Below are 22,372 nucleotides of genomic sequence, written 5' to 3' on the forward strand. Positions count from 1 at the left end.
ACTGGTATCCAACACTCCTGACTGTACACTGGTATCCAAGACTACTGACTGTACACTGGTATCCAACACTCCTGACTGTACACTGGTATCCAACACTCCTGACTGTACACTGGTATCCAACACTCCTGACTGTACACTGGTATCCAACACTCCTGACTGTACACTGGTATCCAACACTCCTGACTGTACACTGGTATCCAACACTACTGACTGTACACTGGTATCCAACACTACTGACTGTACACTGGTATCCAACACTCCTGACTGTACACTGGTATCCAAGACCACTGACTGTACACTGGTATCCAACACTCCTGATTGTACACTGGTATCCAACACTCCTGACTGTACACTGGTATCCAAGACCACTGACTGTACACTGGTATCCAAGACTCCGGACTGTACACTGGTATCCAACACTCCGGACTGTACACTGGTATCCAAGACTCCTGACTGTACACTGGTATCCAACACTACTGACTGTACACTGGTATCCAACACTCCTGACTGTACACTGGTATCCAACACTCCTGACTGTACACTGGTATCCAACACTCCTGACTGTACACTGGTATCCAACACTCCTGACTGTACACTGGTATCCAACACTCCGGACTGTACACTGGTATCCAAGACTCCGGACTGTACACTGGTATCCAACACTACTGACTGTACACTGGTATCCAACACTCCTGATTGTACACTGGTATCCAACACTCCTGACTGTACACTGGTATCCAACACTCCGGACTGTACACTGGTATCCAAGACTCCTGACTGTACACTGGTATCCAACACTACTGACTGTACACTGGTATCCAACACTCCTGACTGTACACTGGTATCCAACACTCCTGACTGTACACTGGTATCCAACACTCCTGATTGTACACTGGTATCCAACACTCCTGACTGTACACTGGTATCCAACACTCCGGACTGTACACTGGTATCCAAGACTCCGGACTGTACACTGGTATCCAACACTACTGACTGTACACTGGTATCCAAGACCACTGACTGTACACTGGTATCCAAGACCACTGACTGTACACTGGTATCCAACACTCCTGATTGTACACTGGTATCCAACACTCCGGACTGTACACTGGTATCCAAGACTCCTGACTGTACACTGGTATCCAACACTACTGACTGTACACTGGTATCCAACACTCCTGACTGTACACTGGTATCCAACACTCCTGACTGTACACTGGTATCCAACACTCCTGATTGTACACTGGTATCCAAGACTCCGGACTGTACACTGGTATCCAACACTACTGACTGTACACTGGTATCCAAGACCACTGACTGTACACTGGTATCCAACACTCCTGATTGTACACTGGTATCCAACACTCCTGATTGTACACTGGTATCCAACACTCCTGACTGTACACTGGTATCCAAGACCACTGACTGTACACTGGTATCCAAGACTCCGGACTGTACACTGGTATCCAAGACTCCGGACTGTACACTGGTATCCAAGACTCCTGACTGTACACTGGTATCCAAGACTCCTGACTGTACACTGGTATCCAAGACCACTGACTGTACACTGGTATCCAACACTCCTGATTGTACACTGGTATCCAACACTCCTGATTGTACACTGGTATCCAACACTCCTGACTGTACACTGGTATCCAAGACCACTGACTGTACACTGGTATCCAAGACTCCTGACTGTACACTGGTATCCAAGACCACTGACTGTACACTGGTATCCAACACTCCTGATTGTACACTGGTATCCAACACTCCTGATTGTACACTGGTATCCAACACTCCTGACTGTACACTGGTATCCAAGACCACTGACTGTACACTGGTATCCAAGACTCCGGACTGTACACTGGTATCCAAGACTCCGGACTGTACACTGGTATCCAAGACTCCTGACTGTACACTGGTATCCAAGACTCCTGACTGTACACTGGTATCCAAGACCACTGACTGTACACTGGTATCCAACACTCCTGATTGTACACTGGTATCCAACACTCCTGATTGTACACTGGTATCCAACACTCCTGACTGTACACTGGTATCCAAGACCACTGACTGTACACTGGTATCCAAGACTCCGGACTGTACACTGGTATCCAAGACTCCGGACTGTACACTGGTATCCAAGACTCCTGACTGTACACTGGTATCCAACACTACTGACTGTACACTGGTATCCAACACTCCTGACTGTACACTGGTATCCAACACTCCTGACTGTACACTGGTATCCAACACTCCGGATTGTACACTGGTATCCAACACTCCTGACTGTACACTGGTATCCAAGACTACTGACTGTACACTGGTATCCAAGACTCCGGACTGTACACTGGTATCCAAGACTCCGGACTGTACACTGGTATCCAAGACTCCTGACTGTACACTGGTATCCAACACTCCTGACTGTACACTGGTATCCAACACTCCTGACTGTACACTGGTATCCAACACTCCTGACTGTACACTGGTATCCAACACTCCGGATTGTACACTGGTATCCAACACTCCTGACTGTACACTGGTATCCAAGACTACTGACTGATTCAGGTTCCTCTCTCTCACTTTGCAGCAATAAATTCCTCCTGTTCAGCTTGGCGACACAAATCGTTATCGCAGCCTTTTTGTCTTACTGCCCCGGGATGCCGTTTGCATTAAAGTTTGCCCCGTTAAGGTGAGTGGAGCAGGTGGAGACTGTGCTGCTCTGTGTAATGGCGGCTGCTGGATAAAATAATCTCTATAGATAAATGCATTAGTGATAAAATGCAGAACAGTATAATATTTCTGACTCCAAGTTATAAATTATATATAACAATTCATTCATGTCTGATACAGGGATGCAGAATAGTAACACTCACTCAGTAACACGCTGAGCATATACTGGAATATTTTTGATGTTACATGTTAGATACATTCCACAACTAAAGAATGTATCTAACCAGCAGAGATACGGTGCCCATCCACTAGCAGACCTCAAAACGACTGCACGATTACGACATTGTAATCGTGCAGTCATTTCACAGTCTGTGCTGTGTCTACACTGAGCGAGCAGTCGTTGTCAGTCTGTGATGTGCCTACAATGAGCGAGCAGTTTTGTCAGTCTGTGCTGTGCCTACACTGAGCGAGCAGTCGTTGTCAGTCTGTGCTGTGCCTACACTGAGCGAGCAGTCGTTGTCAGTCTGTGCTGTGCCTACACTGAGCGAGCAGTCGTTGTCAGTCTGTGCTGTGCCTACACTGAGCGAGCAGTTTTGTCAGTCTGTGCTGTGCCTACACTGAGCGAGCAGTCGTTTGTCAGTCTGTGCTGTGCCTACACTGAGCGAGCAGTCGTTGTCAGTCTGTGCTGTGCCTACACTGATCGAGCATTTGTTTGTCAGTCTGTGCTGTGTCTACACTGAGCGAGCAGTCGTTTGTCAGTCTGTGCTGTGCCTACACTGAGCGAGCAGTCGTTGTCAGTCTGTGCCTACACTGAGCGAGCAGTTGCTGTCAGTCTGTGATGTGCCTACACTGAGTGAGCAGTCGTTGTCAGTCTGTGATGTGCCTACACTGAGCGAGCAGTTGTCTGTGATGTGCCTACACTGAGTGAGCATTTGTTTGTCAGTCTGTGCTGTGCCTACACTGAGTGAGCAGTCATTAGTCAGTCTGTGATGTGCTTACACTGAGTGAGCAGTCATTAGTCAATCTGTGATGTGCTTACACTGAGCGAGCAGTTGTTGTCAGTCTGTGCTGTGCCTACACTGAGCGAGCAGTCGTTGTCAGTCTGTGATGAGCCTACACTGAGCGAGCAGTCATTAGTCAGTCTGTGATGTGCCTACACTGAGCGAGCAGTCGTTTGTCAGTCTGTGCTGTGCCTACACTGAGCGAGCAGTCGTTTGTCAGTCTGTGCTGTGCCTACACTGAGCGAGCAGTTTTGTCAGTCTGTGCTGTGCCTACACTGAGCGAGCAGTCGTTTGTCAGTCTGTGCTGTGCCTACACTGAGCGAGCAGTTTTGTCTGTCTGTGCTGTGCCTACACTGAGCGAGCAGTCGTTGTCAGTCTGTGCCTACACTGAGCGAGCAGTTGCTGTCAGTCTGTGATGTGCCTACACTGAGTGAGCAGTCGTTGTCAGTCTGTGATGTGCCTACACTGAGCGAGCAGTTGTTGTCAGTCTGTGATGTGCCTACACTGAGTGAGCAGTCATTAGTCAGTCTGTGATGTGCCTACACTGAGCGAGCAGTCGTTTGTCAGTCTGTGCTGTGCCTACACTAAGCGAGCAGTTTTGTCAGTCTGTGATGTGCCTACACTGAGCGAGCAGTCATTAGTCAGTCTGTGCTGTGCCTACACTGAGCGAGCAGTTTTGTCAGTCTGTGCTGTGCCTACACTGAGCGAGCAGTTGTTTGTCAGTCTGTGCTGTGCCTACACTGAGCGAGCAGTTTTGTCAGTCTGTGATGTGCCTACACTGAGCGAGCAGTCATTAGTCAGTCTGTGCTGTGCCTACACTGAGCGAGCAGTTTTGTCAGTCTGTGCTGTGCCTACACTGAGCGAGCAGTCGTTTGTCAGTCTGTGCTGTGCCTACACTGAGCGAGCAGTCGTTGTCAGTCTGTGATGTGCCTACACTGAGTGAGCAGTCGTTGTCAGTCTGTGATGTGCCTACACTGAGCGAGCAGTTGTCTGTGATGTGCCTACACTGAGTGAGCATTTGTTTGTCAGTCTGTGCTGTGCCTACACTGAGCGAGCAGTTGTTTGTCAGTCTGTGCTGTGCCTACACTGAGTGAGCAGTTGTTAGTCAGTCTGTGATGTGCTTACACTGAGCGAGCAGTCATTAGTCAGTCTGTGCTGTGCTTACACTGAGCGAGCAGTCGTTGTCAGTCTGTGATGAGCTTCCACTGAGCGAGCAGTCGTTGTCAGTCTGTGCTGTGCCCTCACTGAGTGAGCAGTCGTTGTCAGTCTGTGCTGTGTCTACACTGATCGAGCAGTCGTTTGTCAGTCTGTGCTGTGCCTACACTGAGCGAGCAGTCGTTGTCAGTCTGTGCTGTGCCTACACTGATCGAGCATTTGTTTGTCAGTCTGTGCTGTGCCTCCACTGAGCGAGCAGTCGTTGTCAGTCTGTGCTGTGCCTACACTGATCGAGCAGTTGTTTGGCAGTCTGTGCTGTGCCTACACTGATCGAGCAGTTGTTAGTCAGTCTGTGATGTGCTTACACTGAGTGAGCAGTCATTAGTCAGTCTGTGCTGTGCCTACACTGAGCGAGCAGTCGTTGTCAGTCTGTGCTGTGCCTACACTGATCGAGCATTTGTTTGTCAGTCTGTGCTGTGCCTACACTGAGCGAGCAGTTGTTTGTCAGTCTGTGCTGTGCCTACACTGAGCGAGCAGTCGTTGTCAGTCTGTGCTGTGCCTACACTGAGCGAGCAGTTGTTGTCAGTCTGTGCTGTGCCCTCACTGAGCGAGCAGTTTTGTCAGTCTGTGCTGTGCCTACACTGAGCGAGCAGTCGTTGTCAGTCTGTGCTGTGCCTACACTGAGCGAGCAGTCGTTGTCAGTCTGTGCTGTGGCTACACTGAGCGAGCAGTCGTTGTCAGTCTGTGCTGTGCCTACACTGAGCGAGCAGTTTTGTCAGTCTGTGCTGTGCCCTCACTGAGCGAGCAGTCATTTGTCAGTCTGTGCTGTGTCTACACTGAGCGAGCAGTCATTCAGTGCAGGCTCATCAATCATCTCCTAACATGCTGAACCTGACGTTATCGTCGGGTTGTCCAGCATGTTTGCCCGATGATAGATGTCTTTACGACCAGTGGAAGCGCGCATCGCTGGTCGTTTTAGACATTTTTGCAAACGATTATCGTTCAGTCGCTCAACTTAATCGTCTAGTGGATGAGCACCTATAGAGATATACATAGAGCACAGGGGCCAGTTGGGTAAATCTGGAAATATTCTTTAAATCAAGGGGTCTCAATATCAACTCTCAAGATTTTCCAACAGGTCATGTGTTGAATATTTCTGTTAGGGGAAGCCGGTGGGATAATTACTGACCCAGCAACATAGATTACCTCACCTGTGTATGATTAAAGAAATCCATATAACATGACCTGTTGTGGGAACCTGAAGACTGGAGGTGAGAACCCATGATCCATTAAGCTGGATTTAAATACTTCGTCTACCCGGCTGTTTCCAAACTCAAGCCCTCTGGAACCCCTAACAGTGCATGTTTTCCATATCTCCTAGTAGGTGCACAAGTGTATTTATTATTGGATGACATGTTTTAAAAGACCCACTGTTGGTGCCAATGTTTTCACTTGTAATACTGATAGGATGTGTAATACCTGCAGCTACACACTATAAGATTATCTGTCCAATCCGGCTGGTTGGAAGGGAAATCTGGTGATGTAAGGGAGCAAATGACGATCGACCATTTCTTCCCAAACCCTGGAAACCAGACAAAATGGTTAAAACCCTTTGATTTTACCAATTTGTCCAAACAACCATTTTTGTCTATTTTCCAGTATTTAGGAACAAATTGTCGATTGTCATTTGCTCCCTAGTAATTAGCAGATCTCCGTTCCAACCAGCCAGATTGGACAGATAATCTTAGTGTTCACCTATAATTTAAGTGGGCCACGAGGTCTGGAGCTGGGAGACGGGATGCAGTCAGGAGGCCGTCTGTGCAATCCCGACAGGGGACTAACCTAAGGCGTCAAAATCCTGACGCCTGTCATTATCCCTACGCCGGGAGCCCAACGCCTGGCATACCGAACGAAGGTAAGCCGGGCAACCGCGTTTAGGTTAGAGGCTCCCGGGGGGGGGGGGGGGGGGGAACGGGAAATCTAGTTTTAGGTAACTGAGGTATTATTATTTTCCTGTATTTATATGGCGGCACAAGTGTTCCGCAGCGCCTTACACAGTACATGTGACAAGAAACCAGCGACTTACAGCACAATATAATGCAGGACAAGGACATGGATAATATATACATTGCTGCATTAGCGATAATTACACTGACATAGGCAGCAGGGCGTCAGCAACCAGGTGTTAGGTGCCCTAGTGGGGAGTGAGGAGCAGATGAAAGTACAAGTAAGGAGAAGCACATGAGGGTAGAGGGCCCTGCTCGTGAGAGCTTACATTCTAACAGGCGTGACACAGATGGGGTAGATGGGAGGAAGGAGCAGGGAGCAGCAGGTTAGGATGACAGCTGGGGGGGGGGCTCTGATGAAGTAGTGGGGCACTGGGGCTTGAGAACCCATTTGGAAGTCTCTCCCTCTTCCCATCAGACTCTCAGGCACCAGGTATCTCTCTGTTTCAGCACAGAATGGGTGAGAGGGTAACTAAAATGACTCGAAACCAGGGGTTCCCAAACTCGGTCCTCAAGGCACCCTAACAGTCCAGGTTTTAAGGATTTCCATGCTTGTGCATAGATGGTATAACCAAACTGACTGAGGAGCTCATTCAGACCCGATCGCTAAGCTACGCTCTCACACAGCCAAAAGGGGCCGGGTATGCAAATGCCGCGATCGCAGTGTCTGGTGTAAGGACGCCCTCTATGACTTAGAGAGCGACGGCAGAGTGAGCGCATGCTGGTGTTAGACGCCCACTTTTCTTTCTTAACACACGTTATCTCCAGGAAGTGTCTGATTAATCAGAACCATCGAGAGCCATCGGCGCTACCCGCAGCCCTTAAGTTAGACCCTACCCCACCACAAGCACTGCGATCACAGAAATACAACCAGGTGACGTGTACAATGACGCCTCCATGCTAATTATGCACATCCAAAGAACGGCGTTTTGACGCCCAGACACGCCTGCGTTCGCACATCCACTCCCCCGTTTTCCTGGACCATCCCCTGTTACCACCCACAAACGGCGCTATCTGTCACTCAAAGTACAGCTCAGTCTTTGTGCTACGAGCGCACGATTCCTGATCGCAGTGACTGGCTTGCGCATGCGCACTGCGACTAATACGCATGTGCAGACGGGCGACAATCGTCCATAGCGAGTGAACGCGGCTTAGCGAGCGGGTCTGAATCAGGCCCTGAGGTACTAATTAAGTCATCTGTGGTCAAGTATGGATATCCTGAAAACCTGGACTGTTAGGGGGCCTTGAGGGCCGAGTTTGGGAACCTCTGCTCTAAACTGTGGTACAGTCTGTGTGACTAATATAACGTACAGTACTGTGTATGTGGGGTGTAACAGTTTGCGTTATACTGTATGTAGTGTACACGGTGTAACATATGTGTGGGGTATATCAGCTTGTAATGTACTGTACACTGTGTAACATACATGTGGCGTGTAATGTATGTAGCTTACACTGTGTAACATACATGTGTGGCATGTATCAGCATGTAATGTATGTTGTGTACACTGTGTAACATACATGTGGCGTGTATCAGCTTGTAATGTATGTAGCTTACACTGTGTAACATACATGTGGCGTGTATCAGCTTGTAATGTATGTAGCTTACACTGTGTAACATACATGTGGCGTGTATCAGCGTGTAATGTATGTTGTGTACACTGTGTAACATGTGTGGGGTATATCAGCTTGTAATGTACTGTACACTGTGTAACATACATGTAGCGTGTAATGTATGTAGTGTACACCGTGTAACGGTTTTTCCCCTCTGCTTATGCCCAGGGTTCAGTACTGGTTTGTCGCTGCCCCGTTCGCTGTCCTGATCTTTGTTTATGATGAAATCCGCAAACTGTTCATCCGGCGCTATCCCGGCAGTAAGTACAATGGCTGTATACGTCTCGGGGGTCATGCGCAGCCCGGGGGTAGCGGCTGTGTAAGTACATGGCGCCAGCACATCTGCCTTTGGGAAACCACAGATCTCAATGGGGCCTATTCATCAAACAGTTCTGTTCCTAAAATATACAGAAAATATAGGTAGCAGGAGATATGGGAAATATCCTGCCGCCTGCCATCTCCATGGTTTTCTATGGTAACGGAATGCAGGGGCAAACGCAGGATTTCTATGCTTCATGTTACAGTGTGACCAACCCATGGAGGGGGCGTAATCTGCTCTGCTGCACTAATAGTGCGCTCAGGTCCTAATACTGCATGCTGTGGTCACAGTTATAGTCAATCATATTATACAATACAGCTAATGTGGACATGATTTGGCTTGGAGGGGGGTTTCTGGGCAACTGGAACCCCCCCAGCATTTGTCTATGGTATGTAACAAGATCCACAAATGCCATCTTCATGGGATGTTAGCCGGCAGCTTCAATGGGGCAGCTCTGACGGGGAGGGATCTTGGGCTGGGCTGTTTGTGATGCCAATCACCAGTTGCCCCAGCCGAAGCCCAAAACCGGAAATAATGTGATTGTATATGTGATCACTTTACTACTTACTGATCGCTAGGACTGGCGCTTGCCGGAGCCCGCGTCCCGGTGACTTAGATGTGTACATTTCCCCAATAAGAATCCTTATTGCCACAATATGCAGCAATAAGGATTCTTACATTTTGGGGGCTGGGGGCTTTTGTTAATAAATATTCCCCTATGAGAAAGAGAGGAGGCATTTTCTCTTTAGACCAGTTTTGATACTCTGGCCCAAATCAGAACCTAAGGTTCTGTAGCTGCTGTGGAACTACACATTCCAGCATGCCCTGGGATTACACATCGGGCAATACTGCATTTCAAACCATTTAAAGCTGTAACAACTTGATGTGTGATGGTCGACACAGCCAGCCCCATGCCGCCCCAGACACACCAACCAGACCCATGCCGCCCCATGCAGCCCCAGCCAGCCCCATGCCGCCCCAGCCAGCCCCATACAGCCGCTCTCCTGCCACTGAGAACCGCTGGGATCTATGGAGGCTCTCACCAGCCTCCACCTCATGTTGCAATATGTTCTGTATTACACAAGAGGGAGAACAAGGGCTCCAGCTTAGGGGGAAACGTTAATAACATTTTACATTAGGTGATCATGTGTAAAATGAACCTTCTCTTTGTGTTATATTCACTCAATGCTCTGCATTATATACTGTGCTTTGTATGCTCTGCATTATATACTGTGCTTTGTATGCTCTGCATTATATACTGTGCTTTGTATGCTCTGCATTATATACTGTGTTTTGTATGCTCTGCATTATATACTCTGCTTTGTATGCTCTGCATTATATACTGTGCTTTGTATGCTCTGCATTATATACTGTGCTTTGTGTGCTCTGCATTATATACTGTGCTTTGTGTGCGCTGCATTATATACTGTGCTTTGTATGCGCTGCATTATATACTGTGCTTTGTATGCTCTGCATTATATACTGTGCTTTGTATGCTCTGCATTATATACTCTGCTTTGTATGCTCTGCATTATATACTGTGCTTTGTGTGCTCTGCATTATATACTGTGCTTTGTGTGCGCTGCATTATATACTGTGCTTTGTATGCGCTGCATTATATACTGTGCTTTGTATGCGCTGCATTATATACTGTGCTTTGTATGCTCTGCATTATATACTGTGCTTTGTATGCGCTGCATTATATACTGTGCTTTGTATGCTCTGCATTATATACTGTGCTTTGTATGCTCTGCATTATATACTGTGCTTTGTATGCTCTGCATTATATACTGTGCTTTGAATGCTCTGCATTTTATACTGTGCTTTGTATGCTCTGCATTATATACTGTGCTTTGAATGCTCTGCATTTTATACTGTGCTTTGTACTGTGCTTTGTATGCTCTGCATTATATACTGTGCTTTGAATGCTCTGCATTTTATACTGTGCTTTGTACTGTGCTTTGTATGCTCTGCATTATATACTGTGCTTTGTATGCTCTGCATTATATACTGTGCTTTGAATGCTCTGCATTTTATACTGTGCTTTGTATGCTCTGCATTATATACTGTGCTTTGAATGCTCTGCATTTTATACTGTGCTTTGAATGCTCTGCATTTTATACTGTGCTTTGTATGCTCTGCATTATATACTGTGCTTTGAATGCTCTGCATTTTATACTGTGCTTTGTATGCTCTGCCTCGTATGCGCACTCTATATGCTCTGCCTCGTATGCTCACTCTCAATGCTCTGCCTCGAATGCTCTGCTTTGTATGCTCACTCTCAATGCTCTGCCTCGAATGCTCTGCTTTGTATGCTCACTCTCAATGCTCTGCTTTGTATACTCACTCTCAATGCTCTGCCTCGTATGCTCACTCTCAATGCTCTGCTTTGTATGCTCACTCTCAATGCTCTGCCTCGAATGCTCTGCTTTGTATGCTCACTCTCAAATGCTCTGCCTCGAATGCTCTGCTTTGTATGCTCGCTCTCAATGCTCTGCCTCGTATGCTCTGCTTTGTATGCTCGCTCTCAATGCTCTGCCTCGTATGCTCACTCTCAATGCTCTGCCTCGAATGCTCTGCTTTGTATGCTCACTCTCAAATGCTCTGCCTCGTATGCTCTGCTTTGTATGCTCGCTCTCAATGCTCTGCTTTGTATACTCACTCTCAATGCTCTGCCTCGAATGCTCTGCTTTGTATGCTCACTCTCAAATGCTCTGCCTCGAATGCTCTGCTTTGTATGCTCGCTCTCAATGCTCTGCCTCGAATGCTATGCTTTGTATGCTCACTCTCAATGCCCTGCCTCGAATGCTCTGCTTTGTATGCTCGCTCTCAATGCTCTGCCTCGAATGCTCACTCTCAATGCACTGCCTTGTATGCTCTGCTTTGTATATTCACTCTTAATGCTCTGCCTCGAATGCTCACTCTCAATGCTCTGCCTCGTACGCTCACTCGTATGCTCTGCATTGTATGCTCTGCTTTGTATGCTCAGTCTCAATGCTCTGCCTCGTACGCTCACTCTCAATGCTCTGCCTCGAATGCTCTGCTTTGTATGCTCACTCTCAATGCTCTGCCTCGAATGCTCACTCTCAATGCTCTGCCTCGTATGCGCACTCTCAATGCTCTGCTTTGTATGCTCGCTCTCAATTCTCTGCCTCGTATGCTCTGCTTTGTATGCTCGCTCTCAATGCTCTGCCTCGAATGCTCTGCTTTGTATGCTCACTCTCAATGCTGTGCCTCGTATGCTCACTCTCAATGCTCTGCCTCGAATGCTTTGCTTTGTATGCTCACTTTTAATGCTGTGCCTCGTACGCTCACTCGTATGCTCTGCTTCGTATGCTCACTCTCAATGCTCTGCTTTGTATGCTCACTCTCAATGCTCTGCCTCGTACGCTCACTCGTATGCTCTGCTTTGTATGCTCACTCTCAATGCTCTGCCTCGTATGCGCACTCTCAATGCTCTGCCTCGAATGCGCTGCTTTGTATGCTCAGTCTCAATGCTCTGCCTCGTACGCTCACTCTCAATGCTCTGCCTCGTACGCTCACTCTCAATGCTCTGCCTCGAATGCTCTGCTTTGTATGCTCACACTCAATGCTCTGCCTCAAATGCTCTGCTGTGTATGCTCACTCTCAATGCTCTGCCTCGTATGCTCACTCTCAATGCTCTGCCTCGAATGCTTTGCTTTGTATGCTCACTTTTAATGCTGTGCCTCGTACGCTCACTCGTATGCTCTGCTTCGTATGCTCACTCTCAATGCTCTGCCTCGTACGCTCACTCGTATGCTCTGCTTTGTATGCTCACTCTCAATGCTCTGCTTTGTATGCTCACTCTCAATGCTCTGCCTCGTACGCTCACTCTTATGCTCTGCTTTGTATGCTCTGCCTCATATGCTCACTCTCAATGCTCTGCCTCGTACGCTCACTCTCAAATGCTCTGCTCTGTATGGTCACTCTACATGCTGTGCCTCATATGCTCTGCCTTGTATGCTCACTCTCAATGCTCTGCCTCATATGCTCTGCTTTGTATGATCACTCTCAATTGCTCTGCCTCGAATGCTCTGCTTTGTATGCTTTCTCTTAATGCTCTGCCTCGAATGCTCACTCTCAATGCTCTGCCTCGTATGCTCACTCTCAATGCTCTGCCTTGAATGCTCTGCTTTGTATGCTTTCTCTTAATGCTTTGCCTCGAATGCTCACTCTCAATGCTCTGCCTCGAATGCTTTGCTTTGTATGCTCACTCTTAATGCTCTGCTTTGTATGCTCTGCCTTGAATGTTCTGCTGTGTATGCTTTCTCTTAGTGCTCTGCCTCGAATGCTCACTCACAATGCGCACTCTCAATGCTCTGCTTCCTATGCTCTGCTTTGTATGCTCACTCTCAATGCTCTGCCTCAAATGCTCTGCTCTGTATGGTCACTCTCAATGCTCTGCTGTGTATGCTCTGCCTCGTATGCTCACTCTCAATGCTCTGCCTCGTATGCTCACTCTCAATGCTGTGCCTCGTACGCTCACTCTCAATGCTCTGCCTCGTACGCTCACTCTCAATGCTCTGCCTCGTACGCTCACTCTCAAAGCTCTGCCTCAAATGCTCTGCTTTGTATGCTCACTCTCAATGCTCTGCCTCGTATGCTCTCTCTTAATGCTCTGCTTCGAATGCTCTGCTTTGTATGCTCACTCTCAATGCCGCCTCGTATGCTCACTCGTATGCTCTGCTTTGCACGCTCACTCTTATGCTCTGCTTTGTATGCTCTGCCTTATATGCTCACTCTCAATGCTCTGCCTCGTGCGCTCACTCTCAATACTCTGCCTCAAATGCTCTGCTGTGTATGCTCTACCTTGTATGCTCACTCTCAATGCTCTGCCTCGTACGCTCACTCGTATGCTCTGCTTTGTATGTTCTGCCTCGTATGCTCACTCTCAATGCTCTGCCTCGTACGCTCACTCGTATGCTCTGCTTTGTATGTTCTGCCTCGTATGCTCACTCTCAATGCTCTGCCTCGAAAGCTCTGCTTTGTATGCTTTCTCTTAATGCTCTGCCTCGAATGCTCACTCTCAATGCTCTGCCTTGTATGCTCACTCTCAATGCTCTGCCTTGTATGCTCACTCTCAATGCTCTGCCTCGTATGCTCACTCTCAATGCTCTGCCTCGTATGCTCTGCTTTGTATGCTCACTCTCAATGCTCTGCTTCGTATTATCTCTATTAATGCTCTGCCTCGTACACTCACTCGTATGCTCACTCTCAATGCGCTGACTCGTATGCTCTCTCTTAATGCTCTGCTTCGAATGCTCTGCCTTGTATGCTCACTCTCAATGCTCTGCCTCGAATGCTCACTCTCAATGCTCTGCCTCGTACGCTCACTCGTATGCTCTGGTTTGTATGCTCACTCTCAATGCTCTGCCTCGTATGCTCACTCGTATGTTCTGCTCGTATGCTCTGCTTTGTATGCTCACTCTCAATGCTGTGCCTCGTATGCTCTCTCTTAATGCTCTGCCTTGTATGCTCTCTCTTAATGCTCTGCCTTGTATGCTCACTCTCAATGCTCTGCCTCGTACGCTCACTCTCAAATGCTCTGCTCTGTATGGTCACTCTCAATGCTGTGCCTCATATGCTCTGCTTTGTATGATCACTCTCAATTGCTCTGCCTCGAATGCTCTGCTTTGTATGCTTTCTCTTAATGCTCTGCCTCGAATGCTCACTCTCAATGCTCTGCCTCGTATGCTCACTCTCAATGCTCTGCCTTGAATGCTCTGCTTTGTATGCTTTCTCTTAATGCTTTGCCTCGAATGCTCACTCTCAATGCTCTGCCTCGTATGCTCTCTCTTAATGCTCTGCTTCGAATGCTCTGCCTTGTATGCTCACTCTCAATGCTCTGCCTCGTACGCTCACTCCTATGCTCTGCTTTGTATGCTCACTCTCAATGCTCTGCCTCGAATGCTCACTCTCAATGCTCTGCCTCGTACGCTCACTCGTATGCTCTGCTTTGTATGCTCACTCTCAATGCTCTGCCTCGTACGCTCACTCGTATGCTCTGCTTTGTATGCTCACTCTCAATGCTCTGCCTCGTATGCGCACTCTCAATGCTCTGCCTCGAATGCGCTGCTTTGTATGCTCACTCTCAATGCTCTGCCTCGTATGCGCACTCTCAATGCTCTGCCTCGTACGCTCACTCGTATGTTCTGCTCGTATGCTCTGCTTTGTATGCTCACTCTCAATGCTGTGCCTCGTATGCTCACTCTCAATGCTCTGCTTTGTATGCTCTGCCTCATGTGCTCACTCTCAATGCTCTGCCTCATACGCTCACTCTCAATGCTCTGCCTCGAATGCTCTGCTTTGTATGCTCACTCTCAATGCTCTGCCTTCTATGCTCTGCCTCGTACGCTCACTCGTATGCTCTGCTTCGTATGCTCACTCTCAATGCTCTGCCTCGAATGCTCTGCTTTGTACGCTCACTCTCAATGCTGTGCCTCTTATGCTCTGCTTTGTATGCTCACTCTCAATGCTCTGCCATCTATGCTCTGCCTCGTATGCTCTCTCTTAATGCTCTGCTTTGTATGCGCACTCTCAATGCTCTGCCTCGTATGCTCACCCGTATGCTCTGCTTTGTATGCTCACTCTCAATGCTCTGCCTCGAATGCTCTGCTTTGTACGCTCACTCTCAATGCTGTGCCTCTTATGCTCTGCTTTGTATGCTCACTCTCAATGCTCTGCCTCGAAAGCTCTGCTTTGTATGCTCACTCTCAATGCTCTGCTTTGTATGCTCACTCTCAATGCTCTGCCATCTATGCTCTGCCTCGTATGCTCTCTCTTAATGCTCTGCTTTGTATGCTCACTCTCAATGCTCTGCCTCGTATGCTCTGCTTTGTATGCTCACTCTCAATGCTCTGCCTCGTATGCGCACTCTCAATGCTCTGCCTCGAATGCGCTGCTTTGTATGCTCACTCTTAATGCTCTGCCTCGTATGCTCACCCGTATGCTCTGCTTTGTATGCTCACTCTCAATGCTCTGCCTCGAATGCTCTGCTTTGTATGCTCACTCTCAATGCTCTGCTTTGTATGCTCACTCTCAATGCTCTGCCATCTATGCTCTGCCTCGTATGCTCTCTCTTAATGCTCTGCTTTGTATGCTCACTCTCAATGCTCTGCCTCGAATGCTCTGCTTTGTACGCTCACTCTCAATGCTGTGCCTCTTATGCTCTGCTTTGTATGCTCACTCTCAATGCTCTGCCTCGAATGCTCTGCTTTGTACGCTCACTCTCAATGCTGTGCCTCTTATGCTCTGCTTTGTATGCTCACTCTCAATGCTCTGCCTCGAAAGCTCTGCTTTGTATGCTCACTCTCAATGCTCTGCTTTGTATGCTCACTCTCAATGCTCTGCCATCTATGCTCTGCCTCGTATGCTCTCTCTTAATGCTCTGCTTTGTATGCTCACTCTCAATGCTCTGCCTCGTATGCTCTGCTTTGTATGCTCACTCTCAATGCTCTGCCTCGTATGCGCACTCTCAATGCTCTGCCTCGAATGCGCTGCTTTGTATGCTCACTCTTAATGCTCTGCCTCGTATGCTCACCCGTATGCTCTGCTTTGTATGCTCACTCTCAATGCTCTGCCTCGAATGCTCTGCTTTGTATGCTCACTCTCAATGCTCTGCTTTGTATGCTCACTCTCAATGCTCTGCCATCTATGCTCTGCCTCGTATGCTCTCTCTTAATGCTCTGCTTTGTATGCTCACTCTCAATGCTCTGCCTCGAATGCTCTGCTTTGTACGCTCACTCTCAATGCTGTGCCTCTTATGCTCTGCTTTGTATGCTCACTCTCAATGCTCTGCCTCGAATGCTCTGCTTTGTATGCTCACTCTCAATGCTCTGCCTCGTATGCTCTGCTTTGTATGCTCACTCTCAATGCTCTGCCTCGAATGCTCTGCTTTGTATGCTCACTCTCAATGCTCTGCCTCGTATGCGCACTCTCAATGCTCTGCCTCGAATGCGCTGCTTTGTATGCTCACTCTTAATGCTCTGCCTCGTACGCTCACTCGTATGTTCTGCTCGTATGCTTTGCTTTGTATGCTCACTCTCAATGCTGTGCCTCGTATGCTCACTCTCAATGCTCTGCTTTGTATGCTCTGCCTCATGCGCTCACTCTCAATGCTCTGCCTCGAATGCTCTGCTTTGTATGCTCACTCTCAATGCTCTGCCTTCTATGCTCTGCCTCGTATGCTCTGCTTTGTATGCTCACTCTCAATGCTCTGCCTCATACGCTCACTCGTATGCTCACTCTCAATGCTCTGCCTCGAATGCTCTGCTTTGTACGCTCACTCTCAATGCTGTGCCTCTTATGCTCACCCGTATGCTCTGCTTTGTATGCTCACTCTCAATGCTCTGCCTCGAATGCTCTGCTTTGTATGCTCACTCTCAATGCTCTGCCATCTATGCTCTGCCTCGTATGCTCTCTCTTAATGCTCTGCTTTGTATGCTCACTCTCAATGCTCTGCCTCGAATACTCTGCTTTGTATGCTCACTCTCAATGCTCTGCCTCGTATGCTCTGCTTTGTATGCTCACTCTCAATGCTCTGCCTCGTACGCTCACTCGTATGCTCTGCTTTGTATGCTCACTCTCAATGCTCTGCCTCGTATGCTCTGCTTTGTATGCTCACTCTCAATGCTCTGCCTCGAATGCTCTGCTTTGTATGCTCACTCTTAATGCTCTGCCTCGTATGCTCACTCTCAATGCTCTGCCTCGTATGCTCTGCTTTGTATGCTCACTCTCAATGCTCTGCCTCGTACGCTCACTCGTATGCTCTGCTTTGTATGCTCACTTTCAATGCTGTGCCTCGTATGCTCTGCTTTGTATGCTCACTCTCAATGCTCTGCCTCATACGCTCACTCGTATGCTCACTCTTAATGCTCTGCCTCGTATGCTCTGCTTTGTACGCTCACTTTCAATGCTGTGCCTCGTATGCTCTGCTTTGTATGCTCACTCTCAATGCTCTGCTTTGTATGCTCACTCTCAATGCTCTGCTTTGTATGCTCACTCGTATGCTCTGCTTTGTATGCTCTGCCTCGTAGAGGGAAAACACCTTTGGCTGCATTTGGTACTTGGGCATAACTTTCACTGACAATAGGGAGTAGTCAGACCAGATCCTCTGGTTTGTGAACTCTACGCTGACGGCTAAGAGCGCTGCGATATTATGCACTGGGGGCCCGTACTTCATAGCTGTATTTCCAGAAAGACCGACCGTCGCCTCTAGTGAGGAATAAGAGCACATTTCCTCTCATCTCTATACATGACTAGTACACATCACCGAAGTACATCATTCATAGCTATAATACACCAGGTATGGCCTTGAATGGCATACGTGCCCAATAATACTCTTATCCTAAGCAATCGGATTATTATTGGACATGGGAAAGGAGGATGAAGGAACCGTTACTGACCAGTGTTTGTGCTCATTGTCCCTGCGCAGTTACATCGCCGTATACGGTGGAGAAGATCCATATGGATCACAGACACTTGGGCCGTCTGTCCTGTCTGTCGGCCTCTGGGTGACTGGTCCAGGCTCCTCGCCAGCTTTGGGTGTTACAGGCGTCCTATAGAACGCAGCAGAGAGCGTTGGGTGATACTTTATAGCTACCTAATGTTTAATGTTACTGGGAAGCTGAGGGATACGTTTAGGAAGTCGGCGACCGCAATCCTGACCACCGGGGGATAAATGACCGGCGTCTAAAATCTAGACGCCTGTTATTTTCCCGGCGCCGGGAGACAGGCGCCCGGCATCCCGATGGAAGGGATGCTGGGCGCTGCGAGCGGACAGCCGCGGGGGGAGGAGGGTTAGGTTTAGGGCACCCGGGGGGGAATTAGGGTTAGGCACCCCCCCGGGAGGGATAGGCAGTGGGGAAGGGGAGGTTAGGCACTTAGAGGGGGGATTAGGGTTAGGCACCCCTAAGGAGGGTTAGGGGGGTTGGTTAGGTTAGTAAGTACTTACCTTAGGGACTATCAGGATTTCCAGCACTGTCGGGCTCTGCTGTTTTGTCGGGCTGCCGCAACCGGGAATCGAACTGCCGGTCATGAGGCAGCTGGCTATTCATACCGAATGCGAAGCTGATTAGTCTAAATGCTGGATTTAAGCCATAAGGCATTAATATTTAGTGAGCGCTCCTGACCAGTTCAGTGTTTTCTTACTAAGAGGAAGACTTACATTAATGTCCCCCGGTCTAAGGCTACGTTAGCCGTTTCCTCTACACCAGGGGGAATTGTCTCAATGAGCCGGAAGAGCCCAAACCTCAGAAGTTCTAGAGTGTCGGCGAGTAGTCTGCTGCTTACCATGGCCTGGACACATTTCATTCATGAACAAGGGGAGCACATAACATGGTATAACGGACAACATCCCTGACACGGCGGGCCCAATCCCTGACACGGCGGGCCCAATCCCTGACACGGCGGGCCCAATCCCTGACACGGCGGGCCCAATCCCTGACACGGCGGGCCCAATCCCTGACACGGGGGGCCCAATCCCTGACACGGGGGGCCCAATCCCTGACACGGGGGGCCCAATCCCTGACACGGGGGGCCCAATCCCTGACACGGGGGGCCCAATCCCTGACACGGAGGGCCCAATCCCTGACACGGCGGGCCCAATCCCTGACACGGCGGGCCCAATCCCTGACACGGCGGGCCCAATCCCTGACACGGCGGGCCCAATCCCTGACAAGGCGGGCCCAATCCCTGACACGGGGGGCCCAATCCCTGACACGGCGGGCCCAATCCCTGACACGGGGGGCCCAATCCCTGACACGGGGGGCCCAATCCCTGACACGGGGGGCCCAATCCCTGACACGGGGGGCCCAATCCCTGACACGGGGGGCCCAATCCCTGACACGGAGGGCCCAATCCCTGACACGGCGGGCCCAATCCCTGACACGGCGGGCCCAATCCCTGACACGGCGGGCCCAATCCCTGACACGGCGGGCCCAATCCCTGACACGGCGGGCCCAATCCCTGACAAGGCGGGCCCAATCCCTGACACGGGGGGCCCAATCCCTGACACGGCGGGCCCAATCCCTGACACGGCGGGCCCAATCCCTGACACGGAGGGCCCAATCCCTGACACGGCGGGCCCAATCCCTGACACGGCGGGCCCAATCCCTGACACGGAGGGCCCAATCCCTGACACGGCGGGCCCAATCCCTGACACGGCGGGCCCAATCCCTGACACGGCGGGCCCAATCCCTGACACGGCGGGCCCAATTCCTGACACGGGGGGCCCAATCCCTGACACGGGGGGCCCAATCCCTGACACGGGGGGCCCAATCCCTGACACGGCGGGCCCAATCCCTGACACGGCGGGCCCAATCCCTGACACGGAGGGCCCAATCCCTGACACGGCGGGCCCAATCCCTGACACGGCGGGCCCAATCCCTGACACGGAGGGCCCAATCCCTGACACGGCGGGCCCAATCCCTGACACGGAGGGCCCAATCCCTGACACGGCGGGCCCAATCCCTGACACGGCGGGCCCATCCCTATCACAGCAGCATGTGCACATTGTATAGGGGGAAAAAAAAAAAGTTGATAAATAAAAATGAAATGTAAAATATCTTCCTGTATATGGCTGCTCAGCTTTCCCCGGCAGCGCAGTTCCTGTGTGTACGATGAAGCGGTTATTACATGCAGGGGTTAATCTGCCCTCTCCTCTCTTCCAGGCTGGTGGGACAGGAACATGTATTACTGAGGTTCCCGGGACCATTTCGTACCTTCCCTGGTGGTGTGGACTGATAAACATGCACAGATATCTCTCCCCGCTGTTATATAGAGACATCCTATTTGTTGAACAAATCAGGATGATAAGCTACGTATTATAAATGTTATGTACAAAGTTAAATATGAAAAAATCCTATTTTAATTAAAAAAAAAAAAAAAGTGACCTGTAAAGAGGCGACTCCTCCGCTCCTGTAAATGCAGAATGTTTATAGTCGCAGAATCTTTTTTATATAAGAAACCCTAAAAAAACTAAAAAACAAAGAAGCAACATCAATAAAGTATTTTTTTTCATGAATATGGACAATTATAGTTTATTTTGAACTTAAGTCTTTTCTTTTGGACGGGGAGGCTGAGGGCAGGGGGTGGGGGGTGTAATGAGTTCTGCTAAATATAAGCCGCATCCAACCTCCAGTCACAAAAGAATAGGTCTAAATAAATTGTTAAAATGACGGCGAATTCACACACACAGAACAGTGCAATGCCTGCCGGGTTTACATAGCTTTTGTTAACTCCTTTTCTTCAAGGTCCATAGGGTCCACAGGAATTACTTTGGTGCCTGGATCACTCCAACCACATACCCCAAACAGTTACCAAGCTCTCAGCTCCCAGGATGCACTGGGTCCCCCTCCATATATACCCCGCTCCTGGTTACAGGCAGTTTGTTACCAAGCCCAAAGCAGGAGAAGGAAAAAGTTGAGAAGGACCATTGTACTCTAGAACCACTCTCTTTAAGAAGAGGGAATCACAGAAATACAAAAGAACAGATTACCCAATAACACCAGGTGCTTTAGGGTGGGTGTCCTATGGACCTGGAAGAAAAAGAGTTAACAAAGGTATGTTATACCATATGTCTTAGTTTCTTCTTTGGGGTCCATAGGGTCCACAGAAATTACCTTGGGGATGTCCCAAAGCAGTTCCCTTAAGCGTGGAGATGCTCCTGTGTCTCAGTAGAAAGGAGAATCCGACGCCCTAAGGAAGCATCCTGAGAGGCAAATGTGTCAAATACACAAAATTTGACAAAGGTGTGGATGGAAGACCATGTGGCTGCCTTGCACAATTGTTCAGCAGAGGCACCACGACGAAACACCCACGATGGTCCCACAGATCGAGTAGAATGTGCTGTCACTGTGTTGAGAACAGAGAGATCAGCTTGTGTGTAAGCCTGAGAAACTGTCATTTGAAGCCATCTAGCCAGAGTCTGTTTGTTGGCTGGCCAGCCTCGCTTATGACAGCCATACAACACAAAAAGAGAATCTGATTTCCTAACAGAGTGGGTGTGCGATCCACGTAGATACGTAGGGCGCGTACAACAGCCAGAGAAGCTTCACCTACAGAGAGGCCTGGAAGGCTGGAACCACAATTTCTTCATTTACATGGAAACAGGATACAACCTTAAGAAGGTAACCTGCCCTGGTACGAAGAACAGCTCTATCCTGATGAAAAATCAAAAAAGGAGAGTGAAAAGAAATGGCTGCCAAATCAGAGACCCTACGGACACAGGCGAGAGCAAGAAGAAAAACTGTCTTTGTTGTCAACTACTTGAGGTCTACTGATTTCAGGGGTTTGAATGGAGGAGCCTGTAGAGCCCTGAGAACCAACATCAAATCCCACGGAGACCCCGGTCTAATTCAGCCAGAAGAAAATAAAGCACTCGAGAGACCCTAAACACTTCAGGATCATATTTTCTATGTTCACACCAAAGAAAATACAAGTGCCAAACTCTGTAATAAATGCGGGCAGAGGAAGGTTTCGCGCCCCAGGCATAGTCTGAATTACAGAACTGGTAAAACCCTTGGCTCTTAAGATGGCAGATTCAAGAGTCACGTCATCAACAACAGACGTGGAAGGTCCGGATTCAG

The 22,372-nt window shown here is 49.1% G+C and overlaps 1 protein-coding gene across 1 annotated transcript in view; it reads left to right on the forward strand.

Moving 5' to 3' along the window:
- The window catches only part of LOC148513467 (potassium-transporting ATPase alpha chain 2), a 70,887-nt gene extending 50,079 nt beyond the window's left edge, over positions 1-20,808 (forward strand). The window contains exons 21-23 of the mRNA XM_088481751.1: positions 2,591-2,692; positions 8,615-8,706; positions 20,456-20,808. Of these exons, the coding sequence (XP_088337877.1) occupies positions 2,591-2,692; positions 8,615-8,706; positions 20,456-20,484 (223 nt within the window). The 3' untranslated portion in view covers positions 20,485-20,808. The remainder of the gene's footprint in view (positions 1-2,590; positions 2,693-8,614; positions 8,707-20,455) is intronic.
- Positions 20,809-22,372: the final 1,564 nt, after the last annotated feature.

Source organism: Taudactylus pleione, unplaced genomic scaffold, assembly GCF_031769625.1.
Source record: "Taudactylus pleione unplaced genomic scaffold, aTauple2 ptg000278l, whole genome shotgun sequence".
Lineage (NCBI taxonomy): Eukaryota > Metazoa > Chordata > Amphibia > Anura > Myobatrachidae > Taudactylus > Taudactylus pleione.